The sequence below is a fragment of the Amblyomma americanum genome, chromosome 1 (genome assembly GCF_052857255.1).
Source record: "Amblyomma americanum isolate KBUSLIRL-KWMA chromosome 1, ASM5285725v1, whole genome shotgun sequence".
Lineage (NCBI taxonomy): Eukaryota > Metazoa > Arthropoda > Arachnida > Ixodida > Ixodidae > Amblyomma > Amblyomma americanum.
Window position 1 is genome coordinate 118,747,216 of NC_135497.1, and position 27,198 is coordinate 118,774,413.

Sequence of the window (27,198 nt, forward strand, 5' to 3'; positions counted from 1 at the left end):
GCTCTGAAACGGTACACAGACAGCGTGCGACTTGCTTCCTTCCTATTCATTTTTTTTTTTGCCCTGTCCAGTTTGTACTCAGCACTGGCGCGGCTTTTCTTTTCGCTATGTACGTGCAATTCACAGCACACACCGCCTTCACAAACGTTCAGCGCGGACACTTGCGCAATGCTATCATGTTGTCATTGGTAGAAACTAGAAGAGGACAGGCAGGAAAGGGAAAAAAAGAGCTAGACCATTGGGCTTTCTTCCGACAGAAATGGAAATCTTACGAAGAAATAACAAACACCCCTGCTTTCACTTTCTTTCATTTCACTCAGAAATATGCTCAGTCGGTTCGCTTGTTTATGTAGGTATTAGAACCGCGTAACCACTTTCCGTCTTTCTTTTACGGAAGTGCACATATATGTCTGCGTCGACGAACCAGACAGGGAAAATGAACTGTATTGTCCATAGCCACATCCTTTGATGTAACCTTTCTTTAGGTTGGTTAAATTGAGTTATCCGCGCCTGTGAGAACTCATCTTTGCTCTAGGCGAAGCAGGACTGCAAGGGCAAAGATGTGCCGACAGATCTTATCTTCCCGCCCCCCCCCCTTTTTTTTGTTGTTAAATATATTCAGCCGCTAGATGCTAACACAAGCACTGATTTGGGGGTGGAAATAATCAAGGGTCTTTTTTTGAAAAAGTTAAAAATACCCATGTCTCAACCAGTTCAACAGAAAATAAAAATGCACCAATAGACGCGGAATTGTCTGGAAGCATGCGTGCTTAATTAATCTTTTTATTTACATTCAAGAAAATGAAACGAATTCTACTATAAAAGTCTTTATGTCAGTAATTTCCGTAAAGTTCTCGCTGGTATTACACGCGTTGCGCAAGCACGTGGTCCGTCCTACATACTAATGCGATCTTCGTTATAAGCAATGGCTTCGAAGCAGCTCGATCGGAATGCACGCGGGCGACGCTAACGGACGCGAGCAACTGTTCGCAATAGCGCGCCAGCCCTACATAACGTGCACCCGAGCGCGCGCTCTTGACCACCACGACGGTCCTCGTGATCGTTGCACGCTGGTGGACGACGGTCCGTGCAAGGTCCGCATCTCGGGCCGGCAGCCCCTCGCCGCCGGAGGGAGGGAGCGAGTCACGCAGTGGAGCGCGTCTGCGGGAGAGGAGAGCCCGGTGGCCCGCGGACCATAAACCTCGGCACCCCGACGGGTCCTCCCCGGGCGGAAGAAAGGAGGAGCGAATTACAACCCACCATCGGCGAAGGCAGCAGCAAGAGAGAGATCGAAGGAAACGGAGACGGAGCAGCGCAGGAAATCTGTTCCGAGGCGCTGAATGCGAAAAGTTTCTCAATCCAATTACCCTCCGCGGCGGCCAGATGGAAAGCCACAGCATCTGACGCTTTCCCACGTCCCGGCCCCCTATATAAGGGAAAGATGTCGCCCACTATTGGCGCTTTGTTTGGGACATGTCGTCGGCCGCCACGGAGCCTGCGCGAGCACTGCCCGCCGCCGCCGCTGCCGGCCGCCACGGTGAGCTGCGCGCGCGCGCGCACTTGTCGAGCGACGCCTGCGGCGTGCGTCAGCGGCCGCCTTCGTTTGTGGCACGCTGAGTTCAGGCTTTTTCATGGTTGTACGACCACCGAAAAAAAAAAACTTCCAGCTCAATACTTCTTCAGGTAGCGAAGTGTTTTCCCGCAAAATTGCGTCGTGTAGGCGAGATTAAATTTGCGTGTGCGTGTTAGCGACGGTGACCGCTTTAGCTGCCTCCTGTCTTCCGCCACCGCATGGAATGGTGGCCGTGAAAGCCGCGTTAATTCGACAATGAGTTCCTAGATTTGTTTAACTAGAAAACTGCACCGTATTATTTATCGTTATCATTGATTTCAAACTGTCTCTCAATGAAAAAATGCGCTTGCTAAATTCAGTGCGTGCATGAGAGAAGCACGAAACCAAAGTAACTAGTGCGTTCGCAACTTAAAATGGCGGTTTTTGATTTACTGTCTCATTCATACACAGAGATGTGCACTAATGCCTTCCACTGTCTTGCTGGGTTCGATCCAGTAGAACCGCTAGTTTGGTCGGGCATTTCTTCTTTACTCTTTCTAACCTACCTGTCGAAAACGCGTGCGCTTTCCACAGGTATGCGGCACAAACAGTGAAAAATATTTGAGCTCTGAAACAAAATATACTTCACATTGCTTGTATGTTTTGATTTAATTTGTCAATCTGGAATGTGTGACACGCATGAGTACACATAAAAAAGCGTCACTGAAGCAGGATGCCCCCTGTCAGTTTAGTACTACATCACGACCGTAACTGCTTTATTTACTTAATTTTTCTGTTATGCGGAGGTGACTTTCCTCAAATGAACGAAATTGCCTGAGTGCCCACCAGGCAGATCCAACCTCAGACTGAAATTGTTTTTCTTTACTGCTTTTTCTTCGCTTATTTCTTGAACTGGAACGTTCATTGTGAACTTCCTTTACTGTCGGTGGAGCATTTATAAGGGCTCCTTCTTTTTTTATTTGCATTTACGTACACTGGCTAAAGGTTACGCATTGACCTGGCAGCGCGAAAAACGCACGGGCCCAACTCTCCCACTTGTGTCTGTATACTTTTGCAACCCGTTGAAAATGATATAGTTATGCGTGCTCCTCGTAGCCGTTCAACTTCCCGTGTTGGCAGTTCACAAAGGTGACAATCTTTATGCTGTTTTCGTTATTCTCACGCAAAAAAAAAACTGGGTAAGAACGTGCGTTATAGCTTTTAAAGTGCCTATTCGTCCTGTTCTCTAGTGTGTCGCGAAGGTGATCCTGAAGGAAAAAGTTGCTGCTTACAATGGGGGTGAGGTGTGAGTTGACGGCGCGCCGATTTATTCTTGCGCAAATGTGAAAAATTTGAGGCTGTCGCAAATAACGAAGTGCTTCAGTAACCCTGCACACGTTGAAACGTCACAGTATTTAGAATCGAATCATGTTACATGCTCGCACCGAATGCCGTTTCTACTCAGTTCTGCTGTGTGATGCCTTAAAATTACCGAATATTTAATAACAGACACTCTTCTTCAACTTCAGTCTAGCATAAGGCGAGCCTTAGTAGGTTGGCGCGCGACGTAAAGTTACTGATGTAGGCAGTCCATCTTTGCTATTCTACTCCGAATCACATTAGTAGGTACCGGTAGGGTTTGTGCAGAATATTATAAGACAGAAAACAACGTCTGGGTTGAGCACTTCTATTTATGATTGCTTTTTTGCGCAGCTCGCGGGGAATCGGATTTGTGTCAGATGGTATCTGCCGGAAAAGCATTTCGGTGATGTAAAACGAAAAATCGCGAGAACCTGTAAACATTCTGATCGTAGGACAGCAGTCAGCTCTGCTGGCCGCCACCTTTCGGGTACTACATCATTGGCAGGCCGTTCTCCCCATTTTCTGTTGAATAGTGGCCGTTGGAACGATTGTAAACTATCTGACAAGGAAGGACGCGATGAGGTCACATTACGCGTTCCAATAGAAACTAGCAATTATATGTCGCTGTCGTGGGATCAAAGCCTATATTAAATGATTCGGAAACATCACTCCTTCATCGTGGCGAAAATTTAATAATGTGGGCGTTTGGTCACTTCAAATAAGACGCACTGTGATCAGACACGCTCATTTTAACCTTCAGCTAGCCTGTGATGCCCTGTGTGGTCCGGTAGCTGCCGTGATGTGGGCAGCGGTCAGTCCGTAACGGTGACCGAGTTGTGAACGTCAGTCAGTTCAGATCTGGACTAGATTTACCCGGCACTGATCAGTAAGATCAGTACGGCTTTACTGCCCACGCCTGTGCTTTGAGATAGCGGTCTCAGAGTTGATTTCAACGAGCAAGACACTACCATTACACAATCCAGTAGAAAAAAAAATTGTTTTTTAATCAATGGCCTTGACATGGAAATCTAGACATAAGTTCGAGCAATGAGGCCCACTTCTAGGTGTCAACGACATAAATAGAGCGCAGCTACCTAAAGTCGGGACGTGGGGCTATCGGATGAGAAAAGCGCCAGGTTGGCGAATGCGTGCAAGACTGCGAAGGAGTGATTTCTCCTCGAGGGACTTGAGCGCGTAAGGCTTGCGTATGATGAATATAGCGCGCATGCATTGTTACCAGACTTTCTGGGCTCGTGTTGCGTCGCACGTATTAACACGTTGCTAACGGCTGACTTTTCGTTTAAACAAAGAATAAGGACGCCTACTGTGCGTTGGAAGAATTATAGGCCATTTCTTACCTGAAGCTTTCGCTTTTCATTTGATGAAGCAGCATGTAGATTTGGGTCACATATCTGCTGACAAAACTTCTCGTGCCAGCAAAAGTTCGTGGTGATGTGATTCGCTCCACTATGACGATTTTGTGTGTAGATATGTTTGGCGTTGTGCTAATACTAAATACGGCGCTTTGTTCAACATGAATTGTCATATGTAAAAAGAGAAACATTTCCTGAGCCACATGTTTTCAAAGCATGTTCCTGGAACGTGAAAAGTTTAAAAAATTGCAGCAGGAAAACGCATGTTTCAGACTGAAGGCGGGTTGCTGTGTCCGATTTTATTTGTCATTTCTCTGACACCTTAGTGAACCGCTTGCAGATCGCTGTATGAAGCAAACCAGTGGGTTGCAATTTAACTCTATAACGTGCAGAAGTCTTGAGGCCTGTCGCACTTTTTTTGAGTGCTTTCAAGGATATTTATTTCCAATTGGTCACTCTTTGTCTGGTTCAGTCTGTGAAAATAAGCTGGTCCACCTCGGCAGGCCAGAAGTAAAGCTAGATCATTCTGTCCTGTATTCTGTTCACATCTTGAGCAAAAAAATAGACCTTTGAACGTTACCTACCTGAAGACAAGCTTTTCACACTCTTGTGCGCTGTCACCTTCTCTTTCTATGGCTGGTCTCTTGGAAGCATGGAATCAGAACATGTAAGCGCATGTTACCAAGCAGAGCCACCAACATGAACAAAAAAGTAGAAAAAAAGACCTCAATAGCAAAATTTTTGTAGCAGCTCAACATTTATCTATATCTTCTGAATTCGTACGATATGCGGGGTTTAACTTCCAAAAGCTCTATATGAGCTATGGAGACGCCGTAGCGGAAAGTTACGGAATAATTTCGAACACCTGGGGTTCTTTAACGCGCAATGACATCGCACAGTTTACCGATATTTTTTGTGTATCCCGTCCATCGAAATAGTTTGCAGAGTTCGTAACATCCCCATGCCATCTTTAAGTTAGGTATATCATTACCGCGAATTGTCTTCCTGATCAGCGAATCGAACCAGTCTTAATTATGAGGTGTCAAAAAACTTTTGAACTGTTCCTGCCATTTCATTATCAGAAACTGTCGCTGACTCAGCCTGCATGCTGCACTGCCTTAAAATTCATTTGCGTGAGTCGTATTCAAGTGCATTTAAGCCAATTTGGGCGCATGAATTAGAGGCGAGCACGACGTTTCTCGTTCTCGACCGCACAAGAGCACGGTGACTGGAACACCGATAAGCTTACAGAATTCAGAGAAGTTCAGTGAGCTTATCGGCGTTCCACGGAACGGATTTGGCTTTCATAACCTCCAACAAAAAAAATCTACAATAGAATCCGGCTTAACGGCTCTCTGAACCCAAGCTAGTGGGTAAAATGTCTTTCTTGTGTGCTTTCCTGAAGTGCAGAGCGAAAGTCACATTTCCTGTTTTTCGTCAAAGCTGGCTTCACTGCACGTATAGCCTTTATGCTGTGAAGCTACTTTGAACAATCTTCTTGGCAATCAAAAGACCTGCTCTTACCTGTACGCAACAAAAGACAAAATGCGACATCTGTGAACATGCTGTTCCAAAACATATCGATATGTTTCGCTGTGCGAAATATATTCTACTACATTTTCTTCGCCAAGACTACCTTGACGAAATGCTATGGTGACTGCGGCTCCACTTTTACACGCTGTCCACGCGTATGGCGCCTCGTCTTAAAAAATCCTGCTCTCCAAGCCACTTGTAAACAATGGTTTGTTGTAAACCGTGCAGTAAGCTTGATACATTCAAGGTAAAGCGTTTATTACGGTTTAAATGTTTCGACACATGACTTTGCAGAGACGCCGTCCTAATGAAAACCCCGTATGGGTTCGGGTGCAGTCTGCTGCAGATAAAGGAAGGCATGAATGTAGGCACAATTTCAGAACCGCAGCATTAGTCGAGGCTTCGTTAAAAAAAATCGAATGTATCTGAATAGAGTATTTCACTTTAAAGCATTAAAACTTTCCACGTCTGCTGAAAGAGCGAGAGAAAGCACGTGGCAGGTATATGAAGTGTTTTAAGCGGACAAAATTCACAAAAAAAGCGATTGCTTAATATGGCAACTTCATGTAAGATGTCAACAGAAACGTCATTCTTCTTTCTTGATGTTCTCGTAGGCGTTATTTCCGCATGAAATCTTTTATGAATTCTGCTGCTTATTTTGGTATACTTTGCGAAAAGTCGTCGCGGTTCAGTAACTAGAGTTCCTATTTCTTTATTCTTTGTGAAATAGGGCCTAAACTGAAGAAAATCTCATCTAGTCAATACATTACATCATTCATTTGGATGCTGCAAACTTCTGAAACGCCGTAACGTCTGAAGAGTCGCAAAACGCGCGGGTCCTCGCGATTCCTCTCATGTACGGTCTCGCACAAGGCGCGTTTCTGTACTGCACAATGGAAGCGATGGACGGCCAGCCCTCTTTGCAGGCGCGGCGTCGCGCGGTGGTGCCGGAGTGCGGAGCGGCGGGGAGCCGTCGTCGGCTAGCTGCGGCGGCGTCAACCAGCTGGGCGGCAGCTTCGCCAACGGCAAGCCGCTACCCTTCCACGTGCGCCTGCGAATCCTGGAGCTGGCCTTGTTCGGCTACCGGCCATGCGACATCTCACGCCAGCTACTCGTCTCTCACGGATGCGTCTCCAAGATCCTGGCGCGCTTTACCGAGACCGGATCCATCCTGCCTGGAGCCATCGGTGCCCGCCCCTTTAAGTTGCATGATAGCGGCAGACCTCAAGTCACCGCCCCATCTCCTTTCCAGTTGTGGTTGATATCAGACTACGGTTTCTTAACTCCCACTATGCTCAACAGCTGGCAGAATGGCAGCGTTGTTTTGAATGAGGGTACTTGGAACGTGACGTTTTGTCTTTAATTCGTACAGACTGCCATGCTACAAGACTGTCGGAAAATCACCAAGTAAAGAAAATGAAGGATTTACCGCTTTTGTGACTATGCTCCGCGTTGCTAGTGAATTTACACCGAGCCGAGACCTACAGGCGCATCTTCAGGATTTACGCATCTCAGTGCGCTAAGAGATATCAGGTGGCTAAAAAATCCTGAACATATTATTCCTCAGAAGAGACTGTGCATAAGTGGCTAACCGCCGTAAGATATTTCGCCTTTTCCGCACAAGACCCAGACGTCGGTCAAGTGACATCAAGCGTTGAGTGAAACCCTAAAGTTGCTAAGAGCATGCTCTGTTTTCTACATGAGGATAATTCACTGGTCATTTCCTGAAACGGACGCAAGCAAAGAAGGCTTTTGGAATTTGTTGAGCATTTTTCCCCCTTGACCTCGTTAGTGGTACGCATGTCAGTGTGGGCTTAATCGCAGCGTATTCACCGGGTCGTATGCAGTAAGTTCGCAAAACCTTGCTGCTACTCTGAAGCTGCACTGAGGGCGAAGCTTTTAGCCCTTCTCACCATACCTCGGCAAAGTCATCAAAGCTCACTCAGCCGCTCACTCGCAAAAGTTCGATCAACATACGGGCTCACTCACTCACACTCACAGAATGAATGAATGAATGAATGAATGAATGAATGAATGAATGAATGAATGAATGAATGAATGAATGAATGAATGAATGAATGAATGAATGAACATTTATTTGCAGAAGTGGCGGATGGAGCTTCTGCGGGTGGGGCCCTTGGTCCAGGGCCCCAGTGGCTTCTGCTGACTTCTTGGCGATAATGAGCAGTGCCTCCTGGTCTTCCAGGGAGACGCTGGCCAGCTTCACTTACTCGAACTCATGAACTATAACTTAATTAGGCTCACGACTAATCTGGGCTCTCTCACTCATCTCGCCTCGCGACTCACATTAGCGTGAGAATGCGCTCAATGTGTGTGAAAGATGCGCGAGAAGGGACCCCCTGCTCCAGCACAGAGTCACCGTGAAGCCCAGTCAAAGCTTCCGACACAACCACATGCGGCTCATTACCACGTCTCATTACCACACCCGCGTAAACTAATGGGACAAAACGCCATCTTCCTCGTTTCCACGGAATCCTCTTCTTCGGTCACCCACAGGCATCGAGAAGCCGCCTCACTTTCAAGCTTCCTTGGTCGCGGCAGTAAACCTTTAATACCCTCTGCAGTCAGCAAACGAAGAGGAAAAAAATAATTCTAAACACCATTGTCGCGAAATACACAGATCATGATGCGAGCATGAGCGAGGACTCTCGACTCAGATCATGTTCCGAATGTGAGTCCGAAATCACTCACGACTCAGATAATGATCTGCATGTCAGCCTGAGTGAGCCCGAGTGAGTTGACTCCTGAGTGAGCCCGAGTGAGTTGACTCCTGAGTGAGTCCGCCGATCTATACTTCTCACTAGCGAGGTCAATTGCAGCTGTAGTGCCACATCGCTCGGAGTTTGCGCGCTGTGGTAAGGCACACATTAGCGTGAGCACTGACAAAACTTCATACATGTCCTACGTGCACGTCCTGAATCGTTTTGTGAAGTTTTTATAAGGCGTGCGTAATGATTTCGAATTAACACCGCAGGCTCCAAGGTACGGCGAAGTGCCGGGAGCAGTGATACCGGATACCACGTTAGCACGACGTGGCCAAAAGACCATGGCGCTGCTCTCTATTTCGATTCGTTTTTATCCTCTCGCTTTTTTATATATATGAGAAAGTGCGCATGCCAAGCGTGCTCAGTTCTATGAGCCATTTTTAAGGCTCTTTTCAGGTACAAAAATGAGCAAAAAAGGGCTTTGCATGAAAATGAAAGAAAAAAGAAAATGAAGGGGGATGGGGTAGCTCCCTGAGCTAGTTGCATTTCATCTATCCGTACCGTGAGTGTTTTCCTTTCATTGTGTTCGTCTTTTTTAGCTCTGCAGTTATGTCGAAGTTGCATTTCATCTTACGTTGTGCTGCACGTAGAAATATGTCTAGATTTTAAAAAAAAATAACTTGGAACACTTCATGTGCCACCTGCATGCAGTTGTTTCGAATAGTCGCCCACATTTTTGATCGAGTGGAACATCATAAACGTATTTTAGTACATGTCTGTCATGTTTTACATAATGGCATGTTAATATTTTCAGCTAACGAGTGTACCAGTGCAGAAAGAAAAAAAAACTGCGCATCGACTACCTTGACAATGATTGTTCCGAGTTTTACTTTTTTCGCAACCTACGCACTATTTTTCACGTAATCGTAAAAGTTTATGAAGAATAATGAATTAGTTGATAAATTATGACCTGTAACTGAGTCATCACTCTGCACTTCCAATGTGTTGCCACTAAGTGCCTTTATGCAACACAGACGACAAGACAATGTTGTTGCAGTTTAAAATTGTGTGTGAATTAATCCAGTAGAACCCCGCTACTTCGTTCTTCACGCGAAGGCGAGAAAAAAAACATACCAGCCGAGAAATGTACCCGAACATATCGCGTGAAAAATCCTCCCCCCCCCCCCACCCCCCCATCGTTTTCCATTGCATTTTTTTTCCTACACGCACAACATGCGTCTCTATAATTTTAAAGACTCTGTGTCTCTCGCATGCAGAGCGTCCTAAACGCCCAGCAAAGACTTTCCGTCTGTCCGGGCAGCTGTCGGTAGAAGGGAGGCAGCAACGAAGAGGAAGCGCGTACAGAGAGGGTTGCGGCAGGCATGCACTTATGCACTGTTTTCATGGCGGCCGCTTAAATCCTATACTATCCTCGTCTCTTAGAATCTACAAGCTGTCTTTTAAGCTGCAAGTGAAAAGGAAAAAGTTGGTGGCATAAGCAAAAATTGGCGGCGGTTTAGCTATGGTTAAACCTCGAGTGACGCGATAGCTACAGCTGGCTGAGTGGAACTCGGTCACGTGACAAACCACGTGATGAACAACGTGATCAGCCACGGCGCCGCGTCGCCGGCATCTGCTCTGCACCACGTGACAGCATGGCGGCCCGCCACCCTGGCAAGAAATGCTACCGTAATGTAGGTCTCGCTACAAAAGCCCCGGAGCCAACCCAAGGAACCGTATCTCGTAGCTGCCCACACGCTGTTTCTCGCTACGTAGTTTCGTGTTTGCGCCATCAGTCGTTCGCGCTCACGTCACAACGGTGGAGGAACTGCACCAACAGCCGCAACAAAATTCACATCGCCTGGAAGCGAGCGGGACGTCGCTATGGTCAAGCGCCAATGGAGTGTCGGCAGCCCCGGCCAACGTGCCATCCCCGTGCCGAGTGCTGTAAACGTAGACTGTTAAGATGCCGAATTGGGGTAAAACACTGCAGCGTGCGATGGCATTATCGACTTACCGTGTGGGAACGCTGACATAATCTCGATATAACAGACCTGTTTGTACTGCATGGGTGTTTGTGGGGGCTACAGTGGGACTGGCCCAAAACAAAGTAGCAGTCGAGAAGACGCAGTGCCCTCGAACATAACAGTGGGGTTCTACTGTATAGTGAAAGATGGAAAAAGGAGTGATATAGCCCTGCCCTTACCTTTCACTCAACGAAAACTCTGCTTTGCTCACAACTCACTCTCATCAGCTTTAGTGTTCACCTCACGTAATTATTTTAAGGCTGTTTTTTGTACCTTGTACAAGGTTAAATCTACCCTAGTAGTGCATTATTTCAAAAAGGAGAGCGTTGAAAAAGGCGAATAGCCAAAACAATGGCATCTTCTTGCAGGTGGAAGCAAGCCCCGTGTTTCAACTCCTCTGGTGATTCGCAAGATCCGCGAATACAAGCAAGAGAATGGTGCACTATTTGCCTGGGAGATTCGTGAGCGACTACTCTTTGATGGGGTCTGCCCTCGAGACTCCTTGCCCAGCATATCTTCCATCAATCGTATCCTGCGGCGAACTCTGGGACGGTCAAAGCCACAACGACTTGTGGCCAAGAACCATCTGGGAATTGAGCAGCGACCTGCAGCTTCCATGGGATTAGACACACAAAAGAGAACCTTCTTCATTAAGGACATCTTAGGTCGACACATGTAACTACACCTCAACTCTTCTGATATCTGCAATAGTCAGAAAAAAATAGAGTTGGCGTGTTAGGCACAACAAATTTTGCTTAGCTGTTTAGTTGTACTGGTTTTGTGCTGTGAAATAAAGTTACACAAAATTGACTCAAGGGCGCTTTAAAACTGTGATTTGTGCCACGCGTGGTGTAGTCAACACCGAGAAAATAGTTAAGGAGAAAACATATGAGCACTCATTTTTTGCTTACAACCTAGCAACAAATGAGCAAATGCACTTAGATGCAGTTAGGATTACTTCACTAGCCTTAAAGATACTTATTTTGTTTTGCTCATTAAAAATTATAAATAGCCATAGAAGAGCCTTTTATAAGAATTGTCCCATCCAGTTTTGCTTTTACTGAATATGATTTGGCAGTTGCAGACACCGCAGCTGTGGCCTAGTAGCTTAAGCATCCGCCTTGCATGCGGAAGGTGCGGGGTTCGATTCCCAGTGCCGCCGGGCACGCACCGCGGTGATACAACGGTTACAAGCTGTCCCCTGGCCTGGTGCCGGTTTATTCAGGGTGAAATGCTTGGGAAAGGGGTCTTTGGCCCCACCTGAGTAAACAAAAATACATTGTGCCATGGCACTCTTTGGCCACAGATGCCCTTGCGCGATGAAAATTCATCATCATCACCGTCGTCATCATCATCATCGCAGTTGCAGACAGTACCATGAAAGAAAAATGACTGTCCTCAAAGAGGAATTTTCATTTGTTCAAAAGAATAAAGTAATGTACATAGTTAGAAGGAAAAGAATTTGCAGGTATTCAATGCACTTATTTAAGCGAAAAGCAAGACGTCGGGATTTAAAATGGTCAGTGGCACTCAAAAGACAACAAGTTATTTTCTGTTTCATGCAAAAAAAAAAGGAAAACATATATTGCGAATGAAAAGGCCCACTTTCCTCATATCCATCCAGTGCTTCCACAAGGTTCTGCGGCAACATTACTGTCATAAGCGGATAAACATGATTACAAATGTGTGCACTCATAGGTATGCAGTAGATTAGGATAAAGACAGATGATGCTCGAGCTTTCGGTTGTGCAGGCGCAGCTACAAATTTGCCTCGGAACACTTCCTTAAATGAAAACTAGGAGTTGCAACAGTTGCTAAGGCAGAAATTATGCAAATACAAAGCCTTTATAACCAGCAAAGTTAACAAATTGTGTTTCACTGTACAACAGAAGAATATTGCACGTACACTACCGTGCACTATTATATTATCACTGCAGTGAAATCTAGGTAATTCGGCCTTCAAGGAACCAGAAAAAGTGTTCGAATTATCTAAAGGCGCTCAAAAAACAGCTGAAGGCCGATATCGTTGCAGCAATTTTATCTAATGAACGCCCGGACGGCAGTTGTCTACATTTCAAATAAAAACCAAGTGACAACGACGATTTTTCGCGATTTCGTCACGTGCTCTGCTTTTCGCACAGTCGGGAATGTCGAAGAATTCTTTCAAATCATAAAGGCTTCCACGGCCATTTTCGCACTGCGACGCAGTAACAGTGGCGCCTTTTCACAAACGGCCCCGTCGTAGTTTGAGGATGCTTCACCGCATGTACTGTAAACTGCGTTTCAGCGTTCTCGAAGAACGGAAGAATCACGTGCAAGTGAGGAAAATATGAGCAGTTGTTAGAACGGCGCGATGTCATTCCAAAATAAAAATTTAAGACCAGTGACGCACCAAGCATCGTTCGAAACGACGCGACTGGCTGATGGCAGCCGCGGGATGGCGTGCAGTTAGGAAAAGCGAAACCGAAACCATGCGGTTGAGTGACGTCATAATGACGACACGATGAGACGTCACCACATGACGCAACGAGGAATCAGCCAATTACAGCAGGGCGGCGCCCCGAGAGCATTCGAGGGGCCGTCTGCTAAATTTTTTGTGAAAAGAAATGAAAATAAGCAGCGATGAAAATAACTAATATTTTATTAAAGTTCGAAAATATTAAGCAAACAAAAAGCGTTCGAAGTTGTGCTATTAATTGGCTGGTGGGTAACTTTAGGTGCCGCGGGGGTGTGCTGACGGCAGTAAAAAGGCCGCTTTGCACGAAAGCAGCTGTTTCACGCCGTGTTATTGTTTTTTGCGCGGCATCTGGAATCGAGCTACTGTGTGGTGGTTAGGCCCGTTTCACATGCATGCGATTTTCGCCTGCGACACTGCGAATTCTGTCGGTCTGCGACTGGGGAGGGCCGTCGGTCTAGTCGCAGACGGCTTGCGATCGAGTTCCGCCCGGTTGGAATTCAGTCGCAGCGGCGGTGTGTTCGCTCTGCGACTGACCATTGGGGATCGCCGAGACAGCGTGCGACGTGGGGTCACGTGGGAGCTGTTGCCGCGGTGGAACCAAAACTGCTTATTCTAATCAAAGCATTCGAAATATTGCCTTGCATCTAAAAATACGCTGGTCATAAAATCATCAACACATTCCTACGTGTGCCATTTCTGTCGCGTTTAATAATGGGTTGCCTATGCAAACATCAAGAAACCTTGCCTGTCCCTCAGACCGAACTCGTTGTCTCGGTGTTGCATGTGAAAGCAGTGACCGAAAATCGCACTGCGGCCTCACCGACTACACCGGATATTTTGGGTCCAGTCGCAGCACGTCGTATCGCCGCGTACACCGCCGCCATTTTCTGTCACAAACGCAGCGGTCAAATTGACGGCCTCGAAACTGTGACAAAAAACTTTCAGCTAGCGGCTGCATAATTAGGTGTGCAACGTCACCACTTCTGCCACACCCGTGACGTAATCTGCAGCCACCCATGACGCAAAAAAGCAAAATGGCCGCCGGCCACGACCGACCGATAGGAGCGAGGCTTATTGAAACCTTTGTGACAAGTTTTTGACAATTTTCCTAATTGACAGTTGCGTAATCTGGCCCTTGGTCCGCATTATTTAAACCTGTCAAAAGAAAATACATTGTTCTGTTGAATGTACTTACATCTCGCCGTGCATTTTGAACCTATTTCATCACCAAGCCATGAAATGCACAACCAAGCTTAGAGGCCCCAAGAATACACGTTTTTCACAAGATGTGGCGCCCTCTGGGGAGTAGAGAAAATCTGTCCATTACGGGTAGAAAGCAAACGCACGTGGGAGCCGCAGGCACGATCCGGTTTCACAAGGCGAAATGGAAAACTTGTGCTTGACAGCTGCTGCCATCTGTTGCATGCGCCTGTCGCTAACATTAACTGCACATGCGCAGTAGGAGCAGGTGGTTCGTTTTCAGCCAGTGCAGCTCAAGGGGGAGTGGTGCACATACGCAGACCGGCAGTGTGAAAACGCCGGATTTCCTTCATCTTCACATGGCTCCTCAGTTGCCTGAGATTTGCAGGTGGCTTACATTTCATGTTTAGTACATAGGTTGTAATAATATTGGTGAAGCACGCCAAGGAGCCTGCCATACTGCAGCTAACTCTGCTCTAATAGTGTGGTTTTCATCTCGCAAACTTTACCTTTTCACAGACTGAAGTGCTTCATTCGTGGGAAATATTTCTGGTGATGTTATTGTTACTGATGTGTTGTGCATACTTTCAACAGAAAACTGAAAAGCAGGTGGATATTCCGCAAGAAGTGTGTCCTCTTGTAGGCCACTTTTTTTTTTCATGGCTCATCGCACAAAACATGTTTACCTAAACTACAGCGAAGCAAGACCACTTGTAACAGTTTTTACAGTTGCAATTTGACTTGCCAGTACACAGGAACTGAACACCACAGTTACACTATAAAAGAATCAAACCATAAATAAGCAGTTTGTTGCTTTCATTTTATAACTGAAATACAAATGAAGAGAACCGAAATAAAACATAAAGGGAATTAAAGAACAGGCTTTTACTCTGCTAAGGGAAATAGCCAGGTAAGCTGAGTGCACATGACCCTATAAAATATTATTTATAAATTTGCTTGATAAATTACAGCTCACACTTCTGAATTCTCAAAACAATACATATGATGCAGTTTTGTACTCAAACAAAAGCGAGTTCAAAAAGATAGGCAGTATCTGTGATGCAGTCATTCATGAAATTGCTACACTGATATGCAGTGGACTGTAAAGACAATATTTATCTAGAGCTTATACTGAGTTGTGAGCTCCTGTTCCTTGCGTGGCTGATTGGCACTTCATAAAAGCCAATACTTAATGCCAATAATGAGATAACAATGACATACAAAATTTTTTGTGCTCAACCAGCTCAATTCTATTATAGAAGCCATTTCAGAGAGATAGTAGGCTAATACCAATTCTGCGCGCCATTTCTTTTTGAAAGCCTTACAAAGCTCTGCGCATACACACATATTGATGACCTGATGATTGGGCACTGACTGCCCACTATAATAAGGGGGTGAAAACCTGAATCATGTGGTCATTGACTACGACTGTGACTGAAGAATGCAGAGAAAGAGCACTCAGAACAGTAAGGTCATGCTGTGTTTGTCTTTTCTATGCGCCCTCTACATATACAAACTTTGATATCCCAAGAGATAACCCATTCAAAGTAATGAACAAAGAAGTAAAATTATGAGTCGGATGAACTTTTTCCAAACAACCAAAAAAAGTCAAGGAAAGGTAATGTATCCAGTTTAAGAACATGGGCTTTGAAAGATGAAGTTTAGATTATTTATAGTTGTCATAACCGTTGAATTAACTGGTGCTTAATTTCACAAAAGAACCTTACATACTTACTGCTCACATTAATAAGTCTGGTCGTAAGGGAGGCAATGGGAACCCTGCTGTCAGTTGATCGTGACACTGTCTTCAATTCTGATGCCTTTCAAATTGCCAGCAGATCTACAGCAGCAATCATCTAACCATCTGTCATCTCATCCTCTCAGCTAGAACTACTTGCATTATCCAGGCTATCCATTCTTTTCTTTCCTTTGCCTATGTATGCTATATGTACTCTCAGGAGGCGTTCGGAGCTTTCCACCGTAGAAACTTTCCATCAGACCTCTGCACGGCCTCAGATGACACACTCATGCAATTGCAACCATACCCTGAAACCCTTCAGTGTAATCCTGGCCATAGGGGGATCACTGGTAATGAGCTGACGCATCTGCTCACCTGTGAAATTTCCCACCCAGTGCCAGTGATCTCATGCTCAAGCCCACCAACGGTGGACGAGAGGGTGGTCTTGAAGAAGACCATCAAGATACACTACAAACACATGCGATCACAACTAACAAAACTTACACTGCCACATCTGTCCATCATGATCCGAGAAACTCGCATATACCGCAAAACTCAATTCCGATCACTCCTAACCCCTCCTAGGCTATACTATACAAACTTAACCAGCACCCCCACTGCCCTGACTGCCCTTCCTTCTGCACCAACAATAGATAACTCTTTCTTCTCTTGCCCCGTCACTTCCTCTCCCCCTTTATCCCAATCCCCCTCCCCGTAACTGGGCCACCTGGCTAGCAGACTTTAACAAAGACCTATAGCAAGCAGTGGTCCTGCTCACTACTCATATTCTAGGCATCTAGATTGACAGCTAGCTAATAAAAGTGTTTCCCTTCTCCTCCTCAGTGCAGATCCACCAAGTGCAGCTGATACTTGACACTGCTTGAAATGCAAGGGCCACAAGCTTTAGAGTGATGGGTGTTCATGCCCTTGCTTTGAAATGTATTTTGATAAGAACACGTCTTGTGGCTTGCAGCTGCTACATAGCCAAAGCTAACCTACTTTTCATAAAAATGGTGAAACAGCATTATCCAGCCAACATAGGCCACAGCAAATTTGGTGTTCAGCTACCCCACATGTACATGATGTGCGAACGCTTTGATGCGAGAGCCTCATGAAACTTCTTCATGGGAACCCCAGCCAGTTCATGCAGACATCAGGCACCACAAAACTTGGGACCGAAACTTGTAGCACCCATTCCGAGATCTCGTCAGCCTTTCATTGTTGTAAAAGGACCTCTGTACATTAGATGAAATGAAATTGCTGAGGTTCTTATTAGAGGTTTAGCTTTCAGTGCTTTCATAAAAAAACAGAAAGCTGCACCACAAACCAGACTGGGCTATATGTTTTAGGGGATGGTCATATCCCACGACTTCACAGTAAATTTTTTTTATTTCTGGCTATGTTGACTCTGACCGTTTTGAATGTTTGCACACTGTTCCCTTCTAGGCTAACTGATTGATAGTTTTCAATGAAAATATGCGATTGAGCACAGCACAGGCAACAAGTGCAAGCTAGTGGGTGGGATGCTACCAATACTTCATATCAGAAGTTGTTTGCAGCACTTGAAAAGTAGAGCTCTCTCATCCAATTAGGACCAAAAAAGACAACAAACAGTCTGTCAGATATTTTAGCAGTGTTGTGTCTATTTTTCACAGTTACTGCAGTAATTAAAAAGGTAATTCAGGATGGTGTTTCTAAATTATAGTGAAGGTTTCATTCACTGATTAAATTAGCAGAGAAAGTCTGCATGCACACAGCACTGCAGAGGTTGCGGCGGAGTGGTGCACACCAATCTTAAACATGGTGCCTGCCAAGTCAGCCAAGTCTTCTGCACGCAGAAGCTCGACACGTGCTCTTTCAATCTCAGGGATGGTGCGAGGGATGTGGTGGTGTGGTGTGAAGGATGTGGTGGTGTGGTGTGAGGGATGTGGAGGAACAAGTTTTGCACCACATGCAGTTCTGGCTGGCTCAAATCGCTGCAGCCTTCACAGTGTTGCAGACAACTTGCGAGATGGAGCATACCTAACAGCTATTGGGAAACAATTTGAGCTTACATTTTGTAAGCTCACGGGAACAAAACAAAACCGAATTATCTATACACATGCTGCCAAGAAAAACCTTTGTACTGAAACCATGAAGACGTGTCATTAATGCAGATTCAACTGTTTATGGTCAAAGAAAGCCTTCAGCAGCAATGCCATTGCTTCTGCCCAAGAGTTTAGTGTTAGCTTGTTTAATCCGAGATTGGCTACAATGGACATGTCGATCCACTTTGCTTTTTAAAGACAAGTCATGCTCATATATCCCGGCATTTAGACCTCCCAGTCTGTTCAGTGTAAACGTTGTTGCATGAGAGAAAAATTTATTAGATCCCCCAACACAACTTAGACAAGACCTGGAATGACTCTCATTGCACCCAAGCTTGTACTCTCCTGTTGTCATGATGTGAGGATAGTGTTCTGCAAATTTCAAGGGTGCTGAGAAAACATCTGGCATATGATGCTTGTTGGTTGCATTCTTGCGATCGTGAAACCGTAAGTAACAACCACTGGTTATACTTCACCTCATGACCTTGTATGTTTGGAGACTTTTCGTCTTCTGCAGCTAAGTCTTGGCAATTGTAACCAGCAGATATGGTGGGTGCACCGCTTTTTGTAGCCCTGTAATCTAGAGAGCAAAAACTGCCTTCAGCAATTGCAGTGGCATGACCGTGGAAAAGCTGGTTTGAAGTACAGGGTTGTTTTTGCTACCTTTAGAGAGAACAAGCCAAATCGTATGGCAATAATTCTTTGCTTCTCATGAGTTCCATCACACACTTTTTCTGAAAGGCTACAGTGATGCCTAAGAGCGTATATATTGTCTTTATGCGCGTCACAGGCAAAAGATAAGTTTACAGTCTTGTTGACACACATCTAAAACTGGTTCCACCTTGCCTAGGTTCATACACAATTTGCTCAAGAACAACCAGGTAGTTGTCTACAAATCTTGAGATGCTGAGAGCACTTTCATTGACAAAGGTGTAGGTAACGAATACAATTAGGCAACAAATTTGCAGGCCGACGGGGACACAAGATGATGCCAAATGGCAAGGACGAGTGCAATTAGTCTTTTTGCATGACCGCCTACCTACATATCCATCTTCCAATTATGAATTACCAGGAGGCCCCAAAAATCAACTTTTAGTGAGAAAGCATTATTTCGATGGGTAGACCCTGAGCAAGATCTTGCAATGCATGTGGTTTTGTGCCAAGAAAATAGCAATGGCGACATAGCATACTTATGTAAATAAACAAGTAAATAAACAGACAAAATAAATATTGCCACAACTGGGTTTCGAGCCCATGGCAGTGCGAACAGATAAGCTTCGCTGGCCTGTGCACGAAAGCACTATGCTATCGCCGCAGCAGATCACGCCTCATGTTAAACTGCAACACGCTCGCGCGCTGTGCATTGCACTTAGTCTTCAACTAATACTACTATCGAACTAATGTCGTTGCCAGACGTGCTGATGACCCAGCAAAGCAAAACCTTGAGCCAACCAGGCTACACACATGCTTTCGCACGTCTCCTTGGCTTAACTACGTTAAAATGCTACCACTCTTTATGCACTGTTAATCTCATGATCAACAACAGAGACAAAGATGTTAAAAAAACAGGAGCCACTGATGAATTTATGAAGATGCCATGTCACTAAATATCTGACAGCAGTTCGGAATAGGGCTAGTTGGTAAAAGATCACACTGTGAAAATAGTGTAAAGACAGGACACAGGGGCAAACCGACACAACATAAGTGCCGTTGAGTCGTGTTTTAAGTTTCTCCAAGTTCCTTGTCTTCATGCTATTCTGTCAATGTGGTCTCACTGAATCCAATGCACGTTTTGAAAACACACAAATATTGTGTTCAGATAAGAATAAAATAATGACATAGATTTGTACATAGAAATGAAATGGTGCCACATTTTACAAAATGGGCTTTGACTGCAGCAAAGAGGTCATTGTGAGAGAAGTACAATAAGTTCGCCACATCAATCAAGAAAGCATGACCAGTGCACTCCTTTTGCACCAGATAAACAATAAAATCCATAGGAGTTTTTGTAGTGAAAGGGGCGTTAAGCTGCTGGTGAAGTCCGTGTGACGCACATCCCATCCACTGATTTGTCTGTGCTATGCTAAATTAAGTATTTTGAAAACTTCAACATTCGACACTGTCATGGATAATAAGGTTTCACAGTCTCATTACATTTTTTGAGCAACTACCGAAAGAACTGCTGGTTTGGTTGGTTTATGAGGGTTTAACGTCCCAAAGCGAGTCAGGCTATGAGGGACGCCGTAGTGAAGGGCTCCGCACATTTCGACCACCCGGGGTTCTTCAACGTGCAATGACATCACACAGTACACGGGCCTCTAGAATTTCGCCTCCATCGAAATTCGACCGCCGCGGCCGGGATCGAACCCGCGTCTTTCGGGCCAGCAGCCGAGCGCCATAACCACTCAGCCACCGCGGCAGCCAAGAAAGAACTGCTGCTTGCCCAAAACACTAATAATAATCACTTTTTTACTCTTCAGGTTTGTGCACTTTTTTACTCTTCAGATTTGTACATGTGCACAGTATGACACGTCAGGCGAAGTTCGTTTTTGTGGAAAATGAAAAAGTTAACTCAAATCCCACATGAATGTCAAGGGTCAGCCGACCATGGTACGCTTTCTCCCACGCTGTTTTACTTCACCAAACTTCTTCAAGATGTTCGCTGCTTTTTGAGAGTAATTTTTCGAGTAGCTGTTCAGAAATCGCTGGAAGAAGCTTTCAATGCCTGGATGAGCACTAAGGAACGCTCTTTCTAGGACGTACAGGTCAACGCCTTTGTCTTCAGCTGTCTCACTAATGAAGCTCAAACCGAAGTCGATGACATATATTAGCGGCGATTCTCCGTCGCGACGCTGAACAAGCAGGTTGGAAGTAGTGAGATCACCGTGGACGACGTGGTTCTTATGCAAAAGCGCGACAGCTTCGCCAATCTTGTCCATCAGGAACTCCAAGCTCTCCTTGACAGTCGCTGGTTCTTCAGACTGCAGAGAAACAATCCTGTCGCGAACAGTCACGGCGTTATCGACATATCCCGTCACAATGATTCTCGATGTCAAGTCGACGAAATACACTGGTGGCACCCGCACACCAGCCATTCTAGTCTTTCGTAAAGCGCGGGCTTCAGCTCGCAAGCGCTCGACCGACAGAAGCCTGTCCAAGTCCGGGTGTCTGTACTTTTTTTCGAACCTTTCCTTAAAAATTGCGGCCCTTCCGAAATACGTGCCTTTATAAACTCTTGCTTCTGCACCTTGCTTGAAGAGAACTGCGTCGAACGCGTCCATGACGCCACCAGAACGAGTGTACGAGGACGAGAAGAGCACTAGCCAACGCTATTCCAGAAGTCCAACCGTGGCGCAAAGCGTGACGGCACGAAAGGTAGGGTCCCTACCCTATGAAAGGCGTGGACCAAGTAGGCGTTGCGTTGCGTGGACGGTCGCCGCCATGACGGATCGCTATTACGAAACTGCTACGGATTATGCATATGTTATGATAAACCTTGGCCACGTTGGCTATGACCTATTAAATGTGACTTAATTGCGTGTGCAAAACATTGTATAAGCTTACTTGTGAAATTATTTATTTCATTCTTTAAGAATTATTCCAACATTCTAACATTACACTAACAACATGAAAATATCAATTTTTTACATCTCAACGCTTAAACGTCAATATGAGCTCACAGAGGTTTTCTAAATTAAATATATATATTAAAATAACTGCTGCATTTGGACGTTGTAGCTTTCTGACAGTGATGAAATACCAATTGGTATACGAGACGTTCGCTCGTACGTTGGCTGCAGTTTTTAGGTGTAGCGTAGGAAGAGTCCTTGAACGATACAGCGGTCTCTTTTAGAGCAAGGCTTTCGCTAAACGTGCCGATTTACTCTTCATAGCGTTGAAGTGTCATCGCTTGTGTTCCTGAGCAGAGAGACTGCGTTAGATCCACAATGAGTTTCTTTGCGAAAATGTTTGGTGGTGGTAAAGGTGGCGAAAAAGCACCTTCGCCAGGGGAGGCGATTCAAAGATTGCGCGAGATCGAAGAAATGCTAAATAAGAAGCAGGATTTTCTGGAGTCCAAAGTCAAAATGGAATTAGAAGCTGCCAAAAAGCACGGAACGAAGAATAAGCGAGGTGAGTAAGGCGGGTCTCGATCCGCAGTTATGTATTGGCACGGGACGGGGCTATCTCGGCCGTTGTGTCATCGCGTTGTCAAGATGCTTGGCACGCCGTTGCCGCCCGCTTGTAACTTCATTGGGAGTGTCAATGCGCAATTTGGAGCTTTTATGTTGCATCACGTGCTTAGGAAGTCGGTCTTGCTTTCGTAATGCGTATGTGACCACGCTTTTCATGGTTGAATGCTTTCTTCTGTCTGATCTTGTTGCAATTCAAACCACATCTGACTCACCACCTCTGATACGGAAACGGGTTCATGCGGTCAGGATCAACCTAACGGTGGTGAGGTTAGCTGCCGGCAGTGGAGAGTGGATTAATAAAAATCTCGTCATGAAAAGCTCGGGTAGCGTTTCCATCACCGCGTCCGTGCTGCATTAAACAGCTGTTAAGCCATGGACGAAGCCTTATTAAAAGTGGAGAGGCTGCACGTTTTCTTGTTGCTAAGGGTAGTTACTTCCATGTAATATACCCGGGCGCTTGAATACTGTTTGTCATTTTGTGGCCGCACTTAATGCGTGAGTCGATGTTTGTGTCATTGATATAATTGTACGTGTTTCGTTGGGCCTGCGGAATTAATAAGAAATCTCGCCAGCATTCTGCTCCTAGAATTGCTGCTAAGTCTCACAAATCTAAGGTTACTGTCTTCAGGCTCCAGGTTGGGATCATATTTTGTCAGGTTATTGGGTATTTTGTGGTCAGCCTGACTGTTTTCCTCCCGCCATTAAATGAAAGGATCATTTGCGACTTGCTGCATGGTAAATGGTGACCTGCAGCCGCGATATTGCTACATGTGCTATGGGCAGTTTTCCTTAAATGCTTTAATGTAACAGTAGTATTGGGAATATAATGTGCATAGATATGCTGTGAACCTTCAACGTGTTGAGTAAGAAGTATGTGATGGCCCAACTGTGTGCTCTGGTACTGCAATTTCTTGCTTATTCAACTGCTTAGCATGTTGGTAAAGTATTTAGCCGAATCCCCTAAGGTGGAGTAGTAGATATATAATTATATAATAATTACTGTTAGCTATCCTGCATAGCGTTGTAGCTGCACTGTGGCTGATTTTAATGATTCATTTGTTGCTTTGCATGCCACTCGTGGTTATGCTGACAGCCAAGATGACTTGTGCTGTTATTGTCAATAAATTTGGTAGCAATGTTGAATCTGATCTGTCAGATTCAGTATTGCTCTCAGTATTGTAAGTTTGCTTCACTTGGAGTTCAAGTGGGAGGTAGTTTAGTATACTACGTAAAAACCTTTGCAGCTGTCTTTATTTAATGAAATACTGCCATTAATGGGCCCGAACAGGGTGGGCTACAGTACACAAAGAAACTTACCGTTCATTTGAAATCCAGTGCAAGAGTAGCAAACAGAATGCAGGGGCGGCATGTACAGGGTCATCCACTCTTTAATGCGAACACGCGGGCGCATGGTCACGCTCATTGGAAGGCTACTGCGTCCAACACGACCGCTTATTGCAGCAAAGTTCCAGAGGCAAAGATGGACCTGGAGGTGGTGCTTAGCGTCATCTCCACCTTCGCTTCAATGCACGGCCGTGTCATACGCAGTGGCCCTCCGAAGAGTGCCGCCACGCACTCGCGTGTTTGCACTAAGAGAGGATGACCCTGTACACTGGTACTGAAAGGAAAAGAAAAAAAAAACATTTAAAAAATGGCTCAATTGGTGTGCAAGTGCTGCATATGAAAAATAGGGAATGGAGAATATTTGGTAAGTGGTTCTAATCACCAACTGTGTGGAAGAAAGAAAATTGGAATAAACTAGTATGGTTGTGGCGGTGGCTTAGTGGTTATGGTGCTCGGCTGCTGACCCGAAAGATGTGGGTTTGATTCCGGCCGTGGCGGTCGCATTTCTATGGAGGCGAAATGTTAGAGGCCTATGTACTGCGCGATGTCAGTGCACGTTACAGAACCCCAAGTGGTCGAAATTATCCGGAGCCCTCCACTACGGCGTCCCTCATAGCCTGAGTCACTTTGGGATGTTAAACCTCATTCACCCAGTAAACTAGTATGAGCAGGGTATTGGGTTAGCGAAGTGGTGTTGAGGTGATGTGTTTGGTGTGCTGCAACTGCAGTAGTGTATTTGGAATTGAATGCAGGTTTGGAGTTTTGCAGCAAGTACAAAAATTTAAGCTGCAAAAACTTCCTTTTTGCCTTTCATTGCATGAATCTGCATTAAATTCCAGGTGGATATTGTGAGGGACCTTTCCAGCCTGTCTTTGGTCTATGTTGAGCAACCATGTGGCCACTTTTCAAATTGTTTCTTGTGACAAGCAAGCACCAGTCCAAATACGTTTGCTAGAAAAACTTAAAGGTTCTCAGTGACATCAGGATTTGATCCCATTATGTCCTGTACATGAGGATGTACACTAGGTCACTGGTGTTGATAAGAAGAGAGTTGCACTCCCCTTGTGACCAGTTTGGTGGTTGTTGCTCTTATTCTAGGAGAACGCAGTACATGCCTTGTGGTTCTGCACTCTTGCAGAACCACAAAGCACTTCGGTCCGAACCATTATGTGTAATTGAAATGCTGGTAAACATGACTCTACAGTGAGAACAACTATCAAACACTGAAGTTGACGGCACCTCATTACCTGCAGCAGTGGCTCAGTGGTTAGGGCCCTTGGCTACTGCGTCGGAGGTCCCAAGTTCAGTCGCGGCTGTGGCAGCTGCTTTTCGATGGAGGTGAAACTCAAAAGGCGCCTGTGTGCTGTGCGATGTTGGAGCACGTTAAAGAAATCCAGGTGGTCTGAATTAATCCGGAGCACTCCACTACGACATCCTTCATAGTCAGTGTGTTGCTTCGTGATGTTACCCCACAAATCATAAATTACGGAATTACTTCTTATTGCTGATTCAGACAGACACATGAAATATATACCGTAGTAGATCACTTTGTACTGGCATGGGAGTTGCATGCGTTTGAGCTCACAGGTCTTGAGCTTTTCTACCTACTGAGCTCTGCTCATTCTTTTCTGGATGGGTAATTTTTAAATTCCATAGTACTTTATTATTTTAATATCAGGTGCTGTAAGGATGTGTTGATTGGCTGCCGCGGTGGCTTAGTGGTTACGGCGCTCGGCTGCCGGCCCGAAAGACGCGGGTTCGATCCCGGCCGCAGCGGTCGAATTTCGATGGAGGCGAAATTCTAGAGGCCCGTGTACTGTGCGATGTCAGTGCTCGTTAAAGAACACTAGGTTGTCGAAATTTCCGGAGCCTTTCACCACGGCATCCCTCACAGCCCGAGTCGCTTTGGGACATTAAACCCCCATAAACCAAACCAAGGATGTGTTGATTGCGCATACCATTATTTTAGGGGACAGTTCAGTTTTACAGGCTCATTTCTGTGAACTATTATATTTGAGTAAGCTGATATAGGTGAAGTCAGGAAGTGAGACAGCAAGTAAAAAGGCAGCAAAAAGCTTTGGTGCAGAGCCATAATATTTGATATGTTCTTTGTTACTGTTAGCTTCATGCACCAGGATCCTCTGTCCAATGAACAGAAGCCTTAATTTTGAGTAAGAGGCAGAGTAGTGCCACACAGTATGCGAGTCTCCTGAGGTAGAGCATTCCACAGTAGCGCAAGGTGAACCTTCAGCACTGTGGTGTCAGCTTTGCAAATTTTCCTGTACTTGCTGTGTGGTGCGTTAACACCTATTCATGATACAAATTACTTCATGCATCAGAAACTACTTGCTGCTGTTTAAAACTTTATATTAAGTACGCAAGTTACAAATAACATATAAAACATGTATGCAGCCGCCGCGGTGGCTGAGTGGTTATGGCGCTCGGCTGTTGGCCCGAAAGACGCAGGTTTGATCCCGGCCGTGGCGATCGAATTTTGATGGAGGCAAAATTCCAGAGGCCCGTGTGCTGTGCGATGTCAGTGCACGTTAAAGAACCCCAGGTGGTTGAAATTTCTGGAGCCCTTCACCACGGCGTCCCTCATAGCCTGAGTCGCTTTGGGACGTTAAACACCTCTAAACTAAACTAAACTATGTAAAACATGCTGGAAGTAACAGGTGGCATGGTTGTAGTGTTGTATGCATGGTTTGTTTGTAATATGAAAAACTGATATCACAAAATGTATGAAGAAATAAAACACCACACAGCTTGGGTTGTGCTATTCTTCCGTTCTGGCAATGGCAAACTGCATGATATATCTTTAATGCAAGCCATATCCTCCTTTAATGATGGCTAACGAATGGAGTAGATTGCATCAATTTTAATCATCACGTAGCGATTCTGACGAGGAAGAGCCCTGTCTGCACCATAAAATAGGAGTGAGTAAATTGCGAAGAGCATGCTACAGCTTAACAGATGACCCTGATATCCAATGATTTTTGTTTCAGCCGCTCTTGCTGCTCTTAAGCGAAAGCGTAGGTATGAAAAGCAGCTTGCCCAGATTGATGGCACTTTGACCACCATTGAGTATCAGCGAGAGGCGCTTGAAAATGCCAGCACCAACACTGAAGTCCTCAAGATTATGTCCCTTGCTGCCAAGGCCCTCAAGAATGCCCACGAAAATATGTGAGTTGGTCACTAGCCACTTATTAGTACTGTTTGCTTTTTCTGTACTTTTTACCGCAGTACTGTTAATAGGATGGTCTGGCTGTATCCTGTACATTTCCAGTTTTCATTTGTATCATGCTTTGCAATACCTGAAACAACACACAAGTATTTCGTGAGCCACCTAAAGACTTTTCCTGTAAGCCTTGTCCCTTGGATACAAAGCTTCATTTTAGACACCATTGATCCCAACAATGACACAGTATGACAGAAAAAAACACTTAAGCGATCTTCGGTGGATCGAATTGAATGTGTTCATATTTTCTGTTGCTGCTGATTCTGTTGTAGCCAGCGCCTATATATGCAGAATTAGTCATATTCTACTTTACATTCATAGATCGCTAGGAGTCCTCATACCACTCCTGGTGCAGTGATACAGCAGT

General features: G+C 45.3%; 2 protein-coding genes and 1 pseudogene across 4 annotated transcripts in view; 2 read left to right on the top strand and 1 right to left on the bottom strand.

Moving 5' to 3' along the window:
- Positions 1-1,473: 1,473 nt before the first annotated feature.
- LOC144113373 (paired box protein Pax-1 pseudogene) lies at positions 1,474-11,252 on the top strand (annotated as a pseudogene).
- A 7,488-nt stretch (positions 11,253-18,740) lies between these two features.
- On the bottom strand, positions 18,741-21,518 carry LOC144113541 (EKC/KEOPS complex subunit TP53RK-like). Its single transcript, XM_077646666.1, has one exon. It carries the CDS (start codon positions 21,335-21,337, stop codon positions 20,654-20,656), a length of 684 nt encoding a protein of 227 aa, XP_077502792.1. The 5' UTR covers positions 21,338-21,518; the 3' UTR covers positions 18,741-20,653.
- A 319-nt stretch (positions 21,519-21,837) lies between these two features.
- Positions 21,838-27,198, top strand: part of shrb (charged multivesicular body protein shrub) — a 44,843-nt gene continuing 39,482 nt past the window's right edge. Inside the window, exons 1-2 of one of the 3 annotated variants that reach the window (XM_077646669.1) lie at positions 21,838-22,187; positions 26,599-26,776. In XM_077646669.1, the coding sequence (XP_077502795.1) occupies positions 22,004-22,187; positions 26,599-26,776 (362 nt within the window). In that variant the 5' untranslated portion in view covers positions 21,838-22,003. The remainder of the gene's footprint in view (positions 22,188-26,598; positions 26,777-27,198) is intronic. The other 2 variants (XM_077646668.1, XM_077646667.1) reach the window with 2 other exon arrangements.

Bases quoted from the DNA above. Each gene is read 5' to 3' on its own strand.
- LOC144113541 (XM_077646666.1), bottom strand. From the start codon at position 21,337: ATGGACGCGTTCGACGCAGTTCTCTTCAAGCAAGGTGCAGAAGCAAGA.